The following is a 19157-nucleotide window of genomic DNA, read 5'->3' as shown; positions in this document are numbered from 1 at the left end:
TTCACCCACATACGCTTATTGGGATCATTAAGACCCTGAATGTTCCAAGAGAGAATTCTACGCTTCATAGGAAATAGCCTTTCCCTTGGATATTTCCTTGCTAGTGCTCCCCTCCCTTCCATCGTAATTGATCGAACAGGTAACACGTTTCTGCTCCCTCTTTTTCCTAGAAGCAGATTTGGGGGATTGGATTTGACCCTCCTCAATGGCAATAAGTAATGCCCTGAATTGCTCTTCAAACCTGTCGCAAGAGATCCCCACACACTCCTGGATATCCTTTACTTTCTGAACCACCCAATCCGAAGGTGAGCCTCCCAATGTAAGCAAGGGAGACAAGGTGCACAGTGGCTCTGGGCCCACCTCAACCTCCCTGTGTGCCAGCTGAAGCATGTAATTCCTGTCCTCTACCTCCACTATCATCTCTTGGACTGGTTGAAACTACACAAAGGCCTTTGCCGGAGAAGAGAACACCTAAGTCACCTCCTCTACCCCCACTACCATCACTTGAACTGGATGAGACTACTCAAACACCCTCGTCAAAGAAGAGAGCACCTGAGCCTCCTCCTTGCTACCCATTGGCACCATCTGTGTGGGTTGTGCTAGAGATACCAAGTCTGCCGGTGAGATAACGTTAAGATTCATTTCTGGATCGACTGTCGACAGCTCCTCAATCACCCACTGAGCCACCATCGATGATTCCTTAGTCATCCGGTCTCGATGGGTTGAGTGGCTCCTGACCCGTGGTCCTCGGCACCTCAACTACGTCATCTCCATCTCGCAAATCCTCCATCGCCGTCAAAGAGGTCCTCTGTGCCACCGTCATCTTTACACAACTCCAATGGGTGTCTCGCGGGTCTGATGGAAACCCCAACTCCGTCTCCGGCAAGGTTGGCTAATCCCCGCTGGCAGAAGTCCCCGCCTCTCCACCCTCCCTAGCCCTCCGCACGGGCGGGGCTTCAGCCCTAAGCTTTTCTTTATTTTTCACCCCCTCTGCGCAGCCCATTAAGTTTGGATCTGGCCCGGCCTTTTGATGCCTCTGGTTTGGACCCAGATACACTTGCTTTTCTTTACCTTGGTTTGGACCCAAATACACTTGCTTGGACCCTGGCCCATCCTCCTTTAGAAGCACTCGGATCTCATTTCCCATGCCCCTTACATTACCCAAGGCCATCTCATTAGGCCCATTACGCCCCTCCTCAACGCACCGTATTAGAACATCAACCTTCCCCTGTAAATCCAACAACTGCATTTTCTTTTCCAGCAAGGTACTGTGCACGTCTTCCACTGCCAATCCCATGACAGGCCTACCACCTCCACCTCTCCACTATGCACTTTCTTTCCCAAACATAAGTGGAGCCTTTCCCCCCTTGTCGTGGGATTGGCAGGAGGCTACATGATAAAATTTTCAGCACAAATAGCTCACAAAGTCAAGTAACATTCGTTCATAACAAGATCATTGAGCCAAATGAAGCAAATTTTTTAGAGGGGCCCACTCTCTCAAGTCACATTTAATTTTCATATAGTTCCATCATGTGGCCCCTCATCTCTGCACCTTAAAAGTTACTCTTGAAAGGAAAGGTTAAAATTGATGTAAAATGCAAGAAGCAACACAACTATTCCACCATTATCTTAATCTATCAATGTGATAGTGTGCAATAACCCTTAGGTTTTAATCTTTTTTGAACAATTATTGATCAAGGGTTTACTAATTCCTGCCACATCAAAAAAGTTCCTGATGTAGTTTGTAGCATTGCTTGAAATTGATATACATGTGCAAGTGCCAGTCTTCAAACTCAAAAATGAAACATCCCCAAATCCAATCAGCTTCTTAACGCATGTCATGTTAGACTCAAGTAACTCAAACTTCATTTTGGGGAGAAAAAAGATTCATGTGCATAGCAAAATTATTGGAAATTATATCAACTAACCACTTCAAAACATCTAAATGCTAAAAATTAAAATATATATATATATTACTCTAAAGGAAGTGAGCTTTGGTCACTTCATACGACTTCAATAATGACGTTAATAATGAGTATATTATTACAGATACCTAATAAAAAACCATAAGGGGAAGGATATGGAGCATAAAACTATTTTTTTCAAAACAAACAATTATGATAAAACTAAACTCTTGCTTGGAGTAGAAAGCTTGCTCTACTACGATAATTCTCTCACTCTGTTTTTCTTGATCATTCACTCATCTTTGAAGCTATATTCTTTTCATGGTACAGAATTTTGCTATCCTATTCAACAGCAATCAAGTAAAAAAAGATGAGCTTCATCTCATTGAGGCTTATGTGCATTTTGAGGCCCATGTGCCTTCGGCATCAAAATCAGATGGATCTATATGTCATTCACTTTTTATACATAGGATATGCATAATCAGGCCTTCTATTTACAAGCTAGTGTGGACGACACACCATCCAAACTGCTTACATGGCAAGATTTGATTTGCAAGATTCAAAATTTAAAGTTTTTCTTGCAAATCAAATCATGTCAGTAGTGTGGAAGGTGTGTCGTCCGCACCAGCTTGCAAATAGAATTTTGCATATGATAAAACTCAGCCATACCCTCCATCCTTTGCAAACTAGTAAGTGAATAGGTTACAGATAACTGAATTCAACATATCAGTGAGCCATTTGGGTTGAAATGGAGTCCATTCAAGATTCATGGCTATTCGATCATGAAAAAAACAACATATTTAATCAAAAAAAAAAAAAGCATAAACAAATAATAGGAAATCTCAAGCTTTTTCGTGGTGCACTCATGGCATTTCAATCATACCAAACAACAACGGCAGATTTTCGTGCGACTCTTATCACTTTGAACCCAAAAGGAGAGGATCTTAGTGTGCACAAGACTTTATACTTACCTCATCAATGCTGAGATCAGGGTTTTCGTGGGCATTTGATCCATTTCTAGATATTTCTCTCCCATCATACAAATTCCACTTCGAGTTGCAACTCTGAGGTCCTTCAGAACCATTATGGGGGAGCTTTCGAAATGCAGAATCAGCAAGACGGTCCCCCAGGTCAACAGAGTCATTGGTCACGCTCCCACTTTCTGATATATTTTCCATGTCAGTATGGCTATTCTGGTGCTTCTCAATTTCTAGTCTCAAAACACCCTTCACAGGTTTATGAGCCTTCTGTTTTGGATCCTAGATATACAAAAGAGTTTAAAAAAATAAACAAGAAAATCAAAATATTAGAAGGCACTGTGACCATCAAAATGACAAACATAGAATAGCAGAATTAGTGTTGGGAAACTTGAGCAGCAAACAAAAAATAACCTTGGTAATGAAACTCCATTACCAGCAAACCCAAAGAATCTAGCATAGAGGAGTAACATGCAGGAAAACTTGTATGTCTAGTTCTCCCCAGGCTAGACTAAAATAACCTTGGTTTCGCTCATGAAAGGGCCTGTCCTTACTGTTGTCCATTTAATCTGGACTAATCTGTTTTGGAGGGAACAATGCAATATCATTCTTTCCAAATTAAAAAAGAACTTTTCAGAGAATACCACTTGGGTCATTCCAACTTAGTAGTTAAAGCCAAAAATAACAGTTTCAAACCCGAGCATTATATCATTAGTGGGAATTAGTAATGACTAGGGGTGCAAATGGTCCGGTCCGGTCCGGCGATGGACCGAATATTTTCGGTCCATCATTTTTTCGGACCGGACTGGACCAAACACCCATAGAGCTATCAGTCCGGTCGGTCCATTCGGTACGGCCTAATTTTTTTATTTTTTTATTTTTTTAAATAATTAATAAAAAAAATTATTTAAAATACTAAATTAAATTAAGTGACTTATTAATGTGGATTATGTAACAAACTCAATAAAAAAATATTTTATATGGTCAATGATAATAAATTAAATGAAAATTATATTATTAATTTATATAATTACTATATAATTAACTAATTGATATTATATATTAGTTAATTCATAGAATATTAACAAGTGTTAATAACATATTTAAAATTTTATATTGTTAATAGTGATAGGTTAGATGAAGATATATATAAAATATTGTTAATTTATAGAATATTAACAAGTATTAATAACATATTTAAAATTTTATATTGTTAATTATACAATTATTATATAAATAATATATATAAAATATTTTTTTATTTGTATTTTTCATTCGGTCCGGTCCGGACCGAAACGGTCGGTCCGTTCGGTCCGACCGGACCATTTATCACCTCTAGTAATGACACAATGTGCTCAAGAAGTTCAAGTACATGATTAAAGATCCAAACATTATACAACATAAGAGAGCTATACCAACATCACTGTTTAGAAAAGAAACTAGAAGATGGCAAAGTGATGATAAAATTTATGAGAAATATACAAATAATTAACAGCAAGTTATAAGTCAGATACTTGTGAGAAAAAAAAAAAAAAAGTTAAAAGTCAGAGAGATGCCATCCATGAACATTGAGAGAAGGAAGGTGGGAATAAAGTTTTCAGTGATTTTAAGCAAGTGTATGATACCAAAGGTCAGGTAATGCAAATCAACTCTTCGGCAAGTAATAGTTAGCTATAATTTTCATGTATAATATCTGAACAACCTTTTTTTCTTTTTTTGACAGGTATAATATCTGAACAACCATAGACAGAAATCTTGACAAGCTACTAGATTAAGCTGAAAAGATGGAAATAAATCTCTTCCCCACCTGAAGTGAGTCCTCAGTATAGCTTTCCTTAACTTTACTCAAGTTTGATATTTCAACTATAACGGAGCTTCCACTTGAATAACCCAGCTTCCCATCTAATGTGATCTTTGCACTGGGCTCAAACACACCCTCATGTGAAATTGAACCAGACACACTGGGAGCAAGAGGGCTGCTTGGGGAAGCAGACCCACCAGAAGCTACACCAATGCCGTTATCGAATAATGAAACAACAGCCCAGGCAAAGGATTCTCTGTAAGGCATGATTTGAGACCACACCTGCAGTTTCTGCCTTTCTCTCTCAGTCAAGTGTCCCTGAACAGATACAAAAAAAGAGCATTTTGATCAACTACTAAATAAAAAGAAAGTTTACATAAAATTATCGTAAAGGGAAAAAAGAAGATGGCATCAAAACACACATGCGCATGGAAAAAGAGCAGGAGAGGTAGAGAGAGAGAGAGCATGTCAATGTCATTCATAAAATGTTATTTAAGGTGTGATAATATTTTTTTATATACTGGCACCTTTAAAAAATCAAAAAGGGTGAAGACTAAATAAAAATGCTAAGATCAATGTTGCAATCCAGCAGGTCAAGGGGAGACCAAAGCCAGAACGGGCACAGCCAGTACCATCTCTAACCAATTATCATGTCCACACCAAGCACCAAGAATTCTAACAATATTTAACAAAATTAGGCAACGTATTAAATACAGGCATTGATTACTCAAGACATGAATCAAACCAATGAAAAAAACTACAGAAACAGAAAGTGGAAATCTTCCCATTTAAAGATTTTAAAAGAAAAAAAAAAAAAAAGAGCACACCAACAATGTTGCTGACTGAGAAACCAAAAAAAATCAGCAGGTTTCAGTGCATGAAGAAGCGTGAAGGCACCTAATAAGAACGAAAAATGTAAATGTTTATTTGAATATACCGGTTCTTTGCGCGAATAAACAGAAGAAGAAATGCCACCCTCCTCTGTTGCATGCTTTTCTAACTGGATTAGCAGACAAACAGATGCTGATGGAGCATCTAAATAGAAGATTCCTCGTGATGCATTAACCTGGAAATGGTGTCAAGTAAAAAAAGTAAATTCCTCAGTCACCATGTGGATCATAAATATCTCTATTTGCTAAAATAAAGCGGTGCAGAAAATTTTGAAAAATAAGTGTTGAATCAGTACTATACTTACATCCTGTATTTCAGTAGGTAAAACATGAAAATGGAAATCCTCTGACAACTTTTCTCTTCTCTCCCTATTATATAAGCAAATTGTACCATGAAACGGCTCTAACAGATGGAGGGGACAGAGAGAGTTCTAAGTCAGAAATCTTCAATAAATCAAACATAGATACACAATATTGAGTAGGAGAACCAACTCCTAGATGATAAGGATCCACTACCAAGAGCAGAACACTCACCTACTAATCCCGCTTGAAATGATAACGACTGAACTTTAACAGATATCTTCAATCCACTAAGACCATTCGATAATGAAACAAAGAAAAAAGAGCAAGAGATAATTAATTGGGGGAAAACAAATTAAATGGCTACTGTAAAAATTCTACTCCGTAATAAGACTTTAGAGATTACATAACCTTAAGGTCAAATAATAATAATAACAGCAACAACAAATAAGAGTGTCATACTGTGATATAGGAGCTTCTGAAATCCTTTGACCAAATGTCATTGACCTCTCATTTTCCCAATCAAATGCAGGTTCATAAGCAGGGAGGGGGGATGCACCAAAATGCTGCAAATTTATCACCAGGTGAATTTAGGAGTTTCTTAAAAGTAAAATGAAGTTAATCGCATCTCACCAAATTTCCAAAGTACAGAAAGAAAATAAAGTTGCATTCATGGAACGTTTGATCTCAATAAAGGCAATACTTGAACCAATACAACCTTCGGGACAGATTCGACAGAGGTCGCCTCTGCAAATTGCCTTCCTGAGGTACTTGGAATGTCATCATCAGTAGTATCTTCAGTCTTGGTTCGCCTTGCACTAGCAAGTCGCATTTCTGCAAACAGTTCAAATTTTTTATAAGATAAAGATTCTATTAATGACAACAAAAGGATGTTATCCCAGTACACAGGAAGTGTACAAGAGACCAACCAAACTCGAAAAATGAAAATGTTCTAAAAAATCTTGAATGGTAGAGATCAAAAGAGTGACACAAAGGGTAATAAGAACAATTTGATCTCTGGCATAGATTTCTCGCAATCCTCGAAACCAGACTCATTTTTTTCTCTCCAAAGGTGCCATAGCAAGCACGATGGGGTCATTCTCCACAAAGGTGCGCACTGATGGCTGCCAAACTGCCCTTTCCACAGGTAAAAAGGTCCACCACACATAAAGAATTTTTTTTTTTTTTTATAGTTAATAAGAAATTTTATTACCAAGAATAGGCAAAGCCCAAGTATACAGGACATATACAAAGGAAATACCTATTAAACACTAGAAAGCATAAAAGAGGCAAATATAAATTCTGAAAATTATCATCATTCGGTACAAGAGTCTTAGCCCACAAACACAAAGTACTAAAGAAGAAATCCCTAGGTTCTCCAAAGAATGTTCTTTGTCTTCAAAGCATCTCTCATTCCTTTCCAGCCAAATACACCACATCAAACAGAAAGGAATCATCTTCCATATGGCAGCAACATGTTTTCTTCCCTCAAAATCATACCAACATGCAAGTAGATCCACCACTTCCTTAGGCATCACCCAATCTATTCCCGTCCGACCAAAAATCTCATTCCACGAAGACTTGGCCAACTAGCAATGAAGGAAAAGATGATTTACAAATTCACCATCTTTCTTGCACATGACACAGCAATCAACTATAAACATACCACGCTTTCTTAAGGAAAAGATGATTAACACCACATGTAAAGGAATTACTGAATCTTTTTTTTAATAGTAATAATTCTTTATTAAAAAATGCAAAAGGAGCAACCCAAGCATAGGAACTACCCAATCTATCCCAGAGAGGCGCCAAAGACCATGCTCCAGAAAATACTGGCAACCTCGCAATGCAAAAGTACGTGATCCACCAATTCCCACTTTTCTTGCATGTGTAACACCAATTAATCACTACAATTCTCCACGTCCATATGTTATCCAAGGTAAGAATCTTCCTCAATTTGGGTGCCTATGAGGTCTTAGTGGTAACTCTCAAATTGTTGTTGTTTGGAATATGATACTTTATGTCTTATGTGGTGTATTTGGATTGAGAGGAATGGTCGGTGTTTTGAAGACAAGGAACACTTAGTGGACTTAACTTCAATATTTCTTTTTTTAAACACCTTATTTCCGTGGGCTTTGGCCATTGCATTCAATGGAACCAGTGTCCATGATTTCCTCACTTGTTTTTCTAGTTCCTAACTTGTAACTAGGTTTGCACAATTGTATACTTCTTGTGTACTTGGACTATGACTATTTACCATAGTTTCAGATTTCGTACCGTACAGGCCGGTACGGCCGATATTTTTCGTACCGGCCGTACCGACCTCAATTTCGGCCTGTACCGGCCTATATTTCAACCTGTGTTTTTTTTTTCCCTTTTTTCAAACTACAAGCTTATTTTTTAACCCTCAATTCAGACTAGACTATTTATAATTTATATATATATATATGTATTTATATATAATTTATTTATATATAGACTATTATTTTGGAATATAATTTTTATATATATTTATATATATAATTTATTTATATATCGACTATCCCAAAACGCTATCCCGAAACGGTACCGGTACCGAAATATTTTGTTCCAGTGCCTTGACCGGTACGGCGTCCGGTACGGTATTCAAAACATTGCTATTTACTAGTCTCAATAATATTTTTCTTACTTATAAAAAATAAATAAATAAAAAAAGATTCTTCCTCAAGGTTGTTGTCCAAATGAAAACAAGCACTCTAGTGGGGCCTTGTTTCTACAAATAAGCCTCCAAGAGAAAGGGGTCTTGAGCGAGCACAAATCACATTGTAAAATGACTTTACTTCAAATAAGCCTCTTAAGAATGAGCACCAACCAATTTATCTTCACCATTGTGTCCCACCCTACTTGAAATCAATCAACATTGATAAGAAGAGATCAACCTCCCAAGCATTACCCTCCTTGATAAAGGATACACCCCATTGAATAGAACCAGGCAAAAAAAAAAAACAATGACCAGCACATAAGCATCATTAGCAGAAGCGATTCTGAGTACATAACTCCAAGGAGGCAAATTTACAAGATTGACCACAATACCACACATGCCAGCAACGAATCCTGGACCAGTCATCCATCAAAAACCTAGTAAAGCAGTAAAATTGCTCCCAATCCCTCCTAATATTCTTCCAAAATGTATATGTCCCGTATACTCGGGCCTTTGTCTATTTCGGGCCTTTGTCTATTTTATGCTCGATAAAATTATGTTTATCGATCAGAAAACACATTCTTCCAAAACCTTTAAAGGCCCATTGGCCACATGTGAGCACCAACCTCCTCCCAAGCTTCCATAATTCGTATCTACTAAAACCCTCCACAGGCTCTCGCTTTCACAGGCCTAATGCCATAGCCATTTCCCTAAAAGAGCTCAATTGAAGATAATTAAGTTAGGCCTTGTTTGTTTTCGAAAAACATCTCATCTCATCTCACCTCATCATTACAACTTTCTCAAATCCCCACAAAAAATAAAATAAAAACTTCAACTTTTTCAAATCCCAAAACAAAAATAATATTAAAAAATATATTCTAACATTATTTTATTCAACTTTTTAACTTTAATCTCATCTCATCTCATCTCATCTCTGAAAACAAACGGGCCCTTAGTTACACCTACCTACCTGCCGTCTATAACTGATGAATACAAATCTTGCTGTAATTTCTCCAAACAATTGGAAACTCTCACAAGAAGTAGAAAAAGAGATATATATAATGGGTGGGCAAGCTGCAGAGCATGATCTCAATCAGCTTCTACCAACCTTGACAAGCACAACCATTTCTAGTCAGCCAAACAATACTCTTATCTTCTCAATAATATCATCCCAAATAGCTTTGGATTTGAGGAGGGATCTTCTCAATAACATCATCCCAAAACATTCACCCAAACTTGCTACATTTCCAATTGTGCCAAAAGGAATCAATTCTAGCTTAGCCAAGTTCACCTTTAACCTAATTACTTCAATACATGATATAAACAGCACAACTACCAAAATGACCATGGCTGGCCTCATGATATAAAGACCCAGGGAAAGCACCAACCACATCTAGGCTATATATAACTCCATAAACACTAGTCAATTTGAAACTTTCCCATAATCACTTATAAAGCTCAATTTCACCTGGTATGTAAGCCAATGTGGGATTTAGCACCCACAACTACCTTAATAGCCCAGCCACTCCATCTGAATTATTCATATTCCATGTGGGACTAGGTCTTACAAACTCCCCTTCTTAAATTCTTGAAGTCGTCCTCAACGCCTTGTCATGCAGTGCTCCAGAGTCCAGTATCACATGGCTGGCTTTTACTCGGTGGCTTTGATTTGTGTAACAACTCAAGAAAAGCACTAGCCACATTTGCACTAACCGGAAAAAGACTTGTCAATTTGAAGCTTCTCTAAAGTCACTTCTAAAGCCCAATTTCACCTAGTAAGTAGCCAATGTGGAAATTAGCACCTATGACTACCTTCATAACCTACCACTTCATATGAATTATTCAAATTTCTAATGTGGAAAGGGGTGTTAGACATAAAATACTAAAGTGTAATCTAAAGACAACATATGAGAGGTGCTAAGCCCCGTTCCATTCATGGCTCCCACCAAAAAGCCCGACAAGAAACCCATGCACCATAGCATATATCGTCCCTACTCAAAGCCTCCATAACGATAACAAAGAGTAAAGGGAGATAAGGGGTGTATCCATCGATCACTGCCGAAGAAGCCCATGTGGTTACAATTCACCAAAACCAAGAAAAGGGCTAAAGAAATGCACCAAACAATACAACCACACTATTTCTCCCTAAAACCGAACCTCTTCAGCAAATAGATTAAGTATTCCTAGCTTTATAGGTAGTCATTGCATGCACCGAAAATCATTTCTAGTTTTTTTTTTTTTTTTTTTTGGTGTCCTCTCGTCTTCTATTTCTGGCGCTTCTCACCAGAAATAATCCTTAACCTATTTATGCTTTTTGCATTACTTCCTTCGTTTTCTTTTGTTACTAATCTTTAGTTTAGAGATGGAGGATTGTTTTTGGATTGAAGCTAAGTTTTTTGAAGTCAATAGAAAGGGTGGCAATTTTTTTGTATCTCTGAGAAGAGGAGGAAGATTACGAAGTCTCTCTCTCAGTGGAGATATGATTCTCTGGATGGCTAAAGTGGTGGAGGACTGTTTGAGACAAGCGGGAAGTATGGAACCTTACCAGACTAGAAGGGAAGGTCACAGAGTCTTCTTGGTCCAAAGGTGCCAAAACTCGTATGGTAGTTTTGTGAAGTTGGTAGAGTTTGGCACTGCTAAGGGGCAAGGTATAATGGTGATCCCTTAAGGTAGGATAGGAGTGGGTGGGTAGTATTTCTAAGGAAAATGAGAGAGCTGGTGGGCTCGAATTCCTCTGGTGCAGTCAAGGTGGGGGAAGAAAGGTATTGAATAATAATGGTAAAGAGAGGAATGCAGATTCTTCTTCTAGAGAAGATATTTCTTCTCGGAAAGTTTCATATCCTAAGGTAGTTCTGAACTCTGAGAGGAAATCAATTTCTCGACAGTCTTTTTTTTTATCGGTAAACAAAATTTTATTGATCAAAAGAAGGCAAAATGCCGAAGTATAAGTTTCTCGACAATCTAAAGAAGATAATATTGTTAGAAATGAAAATCAGGGGCTGGTGAAAAGGAAAAGGGAGGATGGTAAGCAAGAAGAAACCCGACGGAATACTCTGGCAGGGAGATATGATTGTTGGCCTTCCATGGTATTGCAGAGGTTTGGAGAAGTCGAAGGATCACTCTAGCATGTTCAGGCAAAGCTTTTAGGATAGCAACAAAAGGTCGAATCTTTGTCGAAGATTGTAGATGGGGGCTTAAACTTATTGATGGGCATTGGCTAGGAATTATTGAGTGCTAATGACCTGAAGGAAGTGGGAAATTAATTGACTCATGGGAAATAACATAAATGATATGGGCCGAGGCCCAAATCCTAAGTCAGTACAGTGGAGGAGAAAGAATTGTGATGGGCAGCAACAATCAAGAAGCCCAACAGGTGAGGAGGCCCAGCCCAAGGCTTTAGCAGTTCCTTTTACAGGACGAAGCTCATAGAGCAGGTCGTTGACAGCGGGGGATTCTGTTGAGGGTGTTCTGGCGTCGAGAGGCTCATAGGTTCTTCATCAACAATCCAATTTGGTCGATCCAAAAGTTGTGTTTAGTTCAACGAGCTCTTCAAAGGTTCAAAGGGAGGGGTCAACCACACAGAAAGGGTTAATGTCGGCCCTTGAACCACTAGAGGGTACTTCGGCAACAGTGGGTACTTCGGCGAAAGGGGGAAGTCTTTTTTCTCCGCTCCCGTGGTTTTTATGGCAGATTCTCGACAAGTAGATGCCCTAGAGGGCTCGATTCAGGTTCTGGAAACTCCTAGTCTATGTTATGATGGAGAGGTGCAGATGGGAGAGGGGAAGGAAGTGGAGGATGATGAAGGAGATGAGCAGCTCTCTGGGTCTGGCGAAATAAGTGTCAATAGTGTCCCGTGTACATTTATCAATGATTAACTAAGAACAGTGAATACGGGGAGTTGATTGCGTCAGAAGAGGAAATGGTTCCTGAACCTTTGTGTTCTATCCCACCAGGAATTGAATGGGAAAATAGATCTTCTGATTGGGTGCTAAGAGAGGTGGAAGAAATTAAGGAGTGTGTAGGAATTTCATGTGATGGCTATGAGGAACAATTTAGAGCTCTACTCATAGCTATTGAGGCTGGACAGCCCTCATTGGCTAAATCAACTTTAAAAAAGGAGAGGGAATTGAATCATTTGTCTTGCCCGATTAATTATGATGTAGGGGGAGAAAGTGCCTCTAGAGATAAAGGTAAGGGAAGGGTTGCAAACAATTATTTATGAAACCGAAGATAATCTCTTGGAATGTACGGGGACTTGACGATTATAGAAAATGTCTCCGTGTGAAAAACTTGATCCGCAAGTGGAGGGGTATGTGATTTGTTTTAAGAAACCAAGTTAAAATTGGTTAATCAATCTATTGTTTGTAGTTGGTGGAATTGTCATTGTGTGGGGTGGGTGGAATTAGAAGCAGATGGGGCGTCGGGTTGAATCATAATTATGTGGGATAGGAGAGTGGAGTTGATTGATCATTATGTGGGAGGATACTTGGTGGCGTGTCATTTTAAGAATGCTGCTGATGGAGTGGAATGGGCTTTTACAAGTGTTTATGGCCCTAATTTGGAGATTAACAGGAGAGTTTTATTGGAAGAAATGGCGAGTATTCACTGCTGTTGGGATCTTCCTTGGTGTTTTGGAGGAGATTTCAACATTACAAGGTTTCCTAGTGAAAGATCGGGGGACTTTCATTTCACTAATGTGATGCATGTGATTTCTCCGATCTGATTTTTGAGTTAGAACTGATTGATTTACCAATGGTAGGTGGGGATTTTACGTGGTCCAACGGAAGGACATGGTCGCAACTGGACAGATTTCTGGTTACAGCTTCATGGGAGATTTGTTTTCCTGATTTGAATCAGAAAAGGCTTCCAAGACTATGCTCTGACCACTATCCTATTATGCTGGGGTTGTGGGGGGTATTAGTGGAGCCTGTAGATACTTTAAATTTGAAAACATGTGGCTAGAGGATGAGAGTTTTGTGGATAGGGTGAGGTAATGGTGGTCTTCTTACTCATTCTATGGAACTCCAAGTTTTGTATTTGCTGGTAAACTCAAAGCACTTAAACAATATCTGAAAAAATGGAATGCTGAGGAGTTTGGGAACATTGAAAAGAAACGAAAGTTTCTGTCATAACAGCTGCAATGTTAGGAGGAAAAGGAGATGTCGGGCGCTGCAACAGGTGAGGATTTGGAGAGGAAAAAAGGGGTGGTAGCTGATCTGGAAAAGATCACATTAATGGAGGAGATCTCATGGAGGCAAAAATCTAGGGTTCGTTGGTTGAAAGAAGGTGATAAGTGTACAAAAAATTTTCATCAAATGGCGAACTCTAATAGAAGGAACAATATAATAGAAGTTATTCAAGATGGTGAAAATATTCTTTCGAATCAAGAGGACATTAAGGAACATGCTGTCAATTTTTATGAGAAGTTGTTCAAGGAAAAATATTCGTGTAGACCAAAGCTAGATGGTTTGTCTTTTGATGCAATTGACCAAGAAAGTGCAGCATGGATGGAGAGAGTTTTTGAAGAAGAAGAAGTATTTGATGTTGTTAAAGGAATGGCTAAAGATAAGGCTCCGGGTCTGGATGGGTTTTCTTTGGCTTTTTTCCAAGCTTGTTAGGACATCATGAAGGAAGACATTATGAAGGTTTTTCTGGAATTTAACGCTTTTATGAAATTCGGGAAAAGTTTCAAAGCTACTTTTATAGCTTTGATTCCTAAAAAGGTAGGGGTAGAAACAATGCGGGATTTCAGGCCAATCAGTTTAGTTAATGCAGTTTACAAGATAATTTCTAAGGTGCTGACCAATCGAATGAGTGCAGTAATGGGAAGGATTATATTGAAGTCACAGAATGCCTTTGTGAGAGGAAGACAAAATCTAGATTCAATTTTAACGGCTAATGAACGTTTGGATTACAGAATTAAAATGGGCGAATCTAGAGTTTTGGTTAAATTAGATATGGAAAAGAAGTTTGATCATGTTTGCTGGGAGTTTCTATTGTATTTACTTGGCCAATATGGTTTTGGTGAGAAGTGGAGTATGTGGATAAAGCATTGTATTTCTACGGCAAGACCTTCATAATTCTTCTGTCAATAGTTCCCAACAAGGTTGTAAAAAGGGTATGGAATAACCATTCAGACCTAGTGCCTTATCTTCATTCAAGGCTATCACTAGCTCCTACACTTCGTGCGATACCCCATATTGAGTGAATATAGGTGGTAATACCCCATATGGATCCCACATTGCTTAGGAGGGAAATTTTATTACTCTTTATAATGATTCCAAGGGGATCTAATTGTACCATAGACTAGTCCTTTAAGAGTATGGGCCCATATATGGATTGGGCCTTTCTTTGGACATCACAGATGGCATCAAAACAAACCTCAACTAAAAATATAGGACTTGAACCATGCCACCTCTAATGAAATGGCCCATTTAAAATTTTAAAGAGAAGAGATTGTGATACCCCGCGTTGAGAGAGTATAAGAGTATAGGTGGTGACTAGGGTCTAGGCTGCTAGGGAGGGAGAAGTTATTGCTCTTTATAATGATTCCAATGGGCCCTAACTGTACCATCAACTAGTCTTTTTAGAATATGGGCCCAGAAGTGGCTTAGGCCTTCCTTGGGATGTTATACCTCGCTCCCCTCAAAAGGTATTCCAAAACATAAGACCTCAGCCTCCTCAAGGACACAAGAAAAGGCCTATCCAACCTAGGCCACCAATTCAATTGTTCGATGCACAAATTTTGGTAGAACTACACCATGTGATCCCTGATTGTCAAGGGACCAAAAGAAACTATTCCATCAAGGAATCAATGGAATTATTTCTTCTATGTGAATTCACCTTCCTATGAAAGAACTTCATACATCATCCCCTATAGCAGCCGCAAAGCCCTCAATATTTTATCCCCAACATATCTTCTCCAAAACAGTTGTCCTTTCCAAATCATTAATTATTGTTTTCTTCTTCAACCTCTCATCATCACACAATGGCCTATCATCCTCAATACCATCAAGGCCTTGTAACTCTTCAAACAAAACAAAAAAAAAATGCTTCTTCTATTTTCCAATATTTCCAAACACCTATTATTCCAAACTAGTAAATCAGTTTTCAATGCTTTCAGTTGTTGCACCAAAATAAAACTTGGAGAACCTTGAAAACAGTAAAAGCCCCACCACTATTTGACTCTATACAAGAAGCCTTTTAACTCTACCCACATTTTTTCAAACTTAGAATTGCCTCCCTATAAATCTCCACAATATAAAAGAATAATAAAAGGATTAGAACAAAGTCCAATCAGCCACTTTTGAGACACACAAGAAAAGTGTACTTCCCAATCAATGGAGATTGAAAACAATCCTATCTAAACCAAGCAGGAATGTCTAGCAACAGCATATCAATAACATTTAGTCCAAATATAAGATCAGAAAACTCCATCCGTGGTGGACACAAACAAGCCTCAACCGATTTCTCGCTTGGATGACGGGTGAAATTAAAAGGCCCCTATCAATAACAACGCTCAATCTAGAACAATCAAAAAGGGCAATATATCCATAAAGGCTCTGTTTCTTCTAATAGAAATAGAGAGCATTGTATGTAAAAAATTTCTTTTTTTCTTTTTTTATAGGTAAAGCATTGTACATAGAAAATATCCTACCACTATGTCAAGAATGAAACCACAGTTAGACAATTAAATTTCTCCAATATCCACAAAACATTAACCAGTCAATAAGATTCCAGCAGAGTCTCATGGACAGCAAAATTGAGAATTTTTCCATGAGTAATTTTTTCTTATGATGAGAAACCATGGTAACCGAGCAGACACAACACTCTAAACAGTTAAACCCCAGACCAGTGTAACAAGCCCACGCCACACAGATCAGTTAAATCATCAGTTTTTCAAAGATAGGGCGTAGATCAAGAAATTGTTTGCACCCAAGTGTTTGATGCTTAGACCCGGGATGCATACTCCCAAGACCCAAGACCCTTACCACTTGAGCCAATCTCAAGGGGTTCAAGATCAATACTTTTACTGAGTTTTCTATGCTTTTCTGTGAATTACTTTTTAGTAGACTATTTGCGGCAAGAAATATCTTCTATCAATATTTCTAAATTTTTTACCTTCATATTAATACCAATGAATATCTTACCGAAAATTCTATTGTATAGCTTGGGTACAGTTGGGTGAACTTTTTATCTTTTCATTAACAATATAAATATAGATATGTATTATTAAGAGTTAGATTAAACAGAAAACTAACACGTCCATTTTGAGCAAATGCAGCAGCATTTGTAGTAGAGTAAAAAACCATAATTACCAGTCTCGATGTCAGTATCGGGGCCCTCATATATCTGGTTCTGAAACGACACCGAGCCGATGCTGTCGTAGTGGCCGTACTTGTTCTCATCCTTAACCCAGTCGGTGGTGTAGCATAGCACCAGCTCGCTAAGATGCGGCCACTGCTCCAACTTCTCATCAAACTGCTCTCCACAACACACGCCCAGTCAAAAAAAAAAAAGGAGAAAGACACACTAATGAGGTAATACTTCAATATGTTCCAGAATTAGAAGCAAAATCCCCCGGCATTGTGACAGATTACCTTGTTCTGCCATCTCGTGGTAGCCGGGGTCGAGTCCCGCCGGTGTCGGAGCTGCAGCATTTTCAGATCTAGGGTTTGAAGTCTCTCCGACTCGAAGACGAGAGGAGAAGGTTCAAAGGAAGAGTAGAGTGGAAGTAGGTGTAAGAATTCGCTTCAAGGACAAGAACATTGCGTATTTGGTAGATCGAAAAGCAAACTCTAGAGCTAACAGAAATTATATATAAATTTGGTGAGAGAGAGAGAGAGAGCACAGTTGTTGGGGGACAGGCGAGGAGTAGTAGTCAAAATGTAGTCCAAACTCTGAAGGGAAGGAAAGGGCCAAAATATATGGAGGCCCCTTTCTGCATCTGTCCGCCACCCCCATTATTCCAATTTTTTAACGCTCTTTTTCTGTTTTTTTTTTTTTTCCCCCTCCGGTGAGAAAAACAACCTGTGGGAATAGCTCTTGCATATTTCAAATTTTTGCTCATTTTGTTTTGATACAGTGGGGGAAGGGGGTTTGGAATCCATGTTCTCCATCCGGAGAACGGGCGTGCATAGTTCAATTTTTTGCTCATTATTCATAATACAAGCATACAATTAGACAAAAATTCAAAAATCCGACTTTAAATTCGACTCCACTCGAAGTTGAATTTTTTTTCCCTAAAATGTCAGAGTTGGAGTCGAAGTCGAAGGTGGAGTCGGACCGACTCCAACTCCAACATACCGACTTTGCCCTCCAACTCTGATATTGTACATATGTTATAAAAAAATATACATATTTTTCTATACATTTATCATTATAACTTATAAAGTTAGTTAAATACAATAGTAGTATGAGCTAATTATTATAAAATAATATACTTATACTATAATATAAATTAACTAATAGTAGTTTAGTATATGACATATGTAAACATCATACTAATGTATAATAAACTAATGTGATAACTTGTAATATTAATGTATAAAGACTAATTGTAATACTAATGTATAATAATATTTAATACTGATGACCAATGTATAATAATATTTAAACACTAATCTATAAATTTATAATAACATGTAATACTATTATACTAATACTATTATACTAATGTATAATACTGTAAAGACAAATGTATAAATTTATAATAACATGTAATATTAATATATAATAACTAGAGTATAATAGCATGTAATAGTAATGTATGATAACCAATGTATAATAATATGTAATACTAATGTATAATAACATATTAACATGTATACTAATCTAATGTATAATAACACTAGTATAATAACATATAATACTAAATCATATAATACTAAATCTAGTATATCATTAGGTAAGAAATAAATTAGAAACTAATATAATAATATGTAATTAATCACTATAGTACAAGTCTATAGACTATAATAATATAAGTTAGACACTAGTAATCTAGTATGGTACAAGTATAATTAGTTAAATAACACTAGTATAATAATTAGTATAATACCAATTTATAATAACACTAGTATAATAATTCTATTTAAATTTTAGACAATATAGTACAAGACGATTTAATAATAATTGTTATTAATCAAGTATAATAATATATAATACTATTGTATAATAACATAAGTATAATAAAATGTAATAGTAATGTATAATAACATGTAATACTAACGTATAATAACTAATATACAATGACACATAACAATAATTTATAATGACAAGTAACACTTTACGTTCAGTATAATAACATGTAATTAAATACTATAGTACAAGTATATAATAGGAATAAGTTAGACATTAACATAAAATATTATAATGAGTTAATGAGTTAATTTTATCCTATTAACATAATAATGAATTAATAGGATAGTATAATATCATGTCATAGTATAATAACATGTCATTAGACGCTAGTTAAATAGTAATTGTTAATAATCGATATTAACAATTAAACTTAATGATAAAAAATTATAAAGCCCACAAATAAAATAATTTATGGCTAAAACAAAAATTAAAATTGGTTTAGGATTTGATTTAGGGTTTAGG

At 37.3% G+C, this 19157-nt stretch overlaps 1 protein-coding gene across 2 annotated transcripts in view; it reads right to left on the bottom strand.

Annotated features, from left to right (window-relative positions):
• Positions 1 to 17460, bottom strand: part of LOC121233970 (guanine nucleotide exchange factor SPIKE 1) — a 57696-nt gene extending 40236 nt beyond the window's left edge. For both annotated transcript variants that reach the window (XM_041129753.1, XM_041129754.1), the window contains exons 1-9: positions 17153 to 17460; positions 16871 to 17033; positions 6591 to 6706; positions 6335 to 6438; positions 6107 to 6162; positions 5878 to 5975; positions 5620 to 5748; positions 4689 to 5000; positions 2876 to 3163 (exon numbers count right to left, since the gene is read on the bottom strand). In XM_041129753.1, the coding sequence (XP_040985687.1) occupies positions 2876 to 3163; positions 4689 to 5000; positions 5620 to 5748; positions 5878 to 5975; positions 6107 to 6162; positions 6335 to 6438; positions 6591 to 6706; positions 16871 to 17033; positions 17153 to 17212 (1326 nt within the window). In that variant the 5' untranslated portion in view covers positions 17213 to 17460. The remainder of the gene's footprint in view (positions 1 to 2875; positions 3164 to 4688; positions 5001 to 5619; positions 5749 to 5877; positions 5976 to 6106; positions 6163 to 6334; positions 6439 to 6590; positions 6707 to 16870; positions 17034 to 17152) is intronic.
• Between the last annotated feature and the right edge of the window lie 1697 nt (positions 17461 to 19157).

Source organism: Juglans microcarpa x Juglans regia, chromosome 6D, assembly GCF_004785595.1.
Source record: "Juglans microcarpa x Juglans regia isolate MS1-56 chromosome 6D, Jm3101_v1.0, whole genome shotgun sequence".
NCBI classification, from domain to species: Eukaryota; Viridiplantae; Streptophyta; class Magnoliopsida; order Fagales; family Juglandaceae; genus Juglans; species Juglans microcarpa x Juglans regia.
This window is presented reverse-complemented; position numbering and strand designations above follow the sequence as displayed.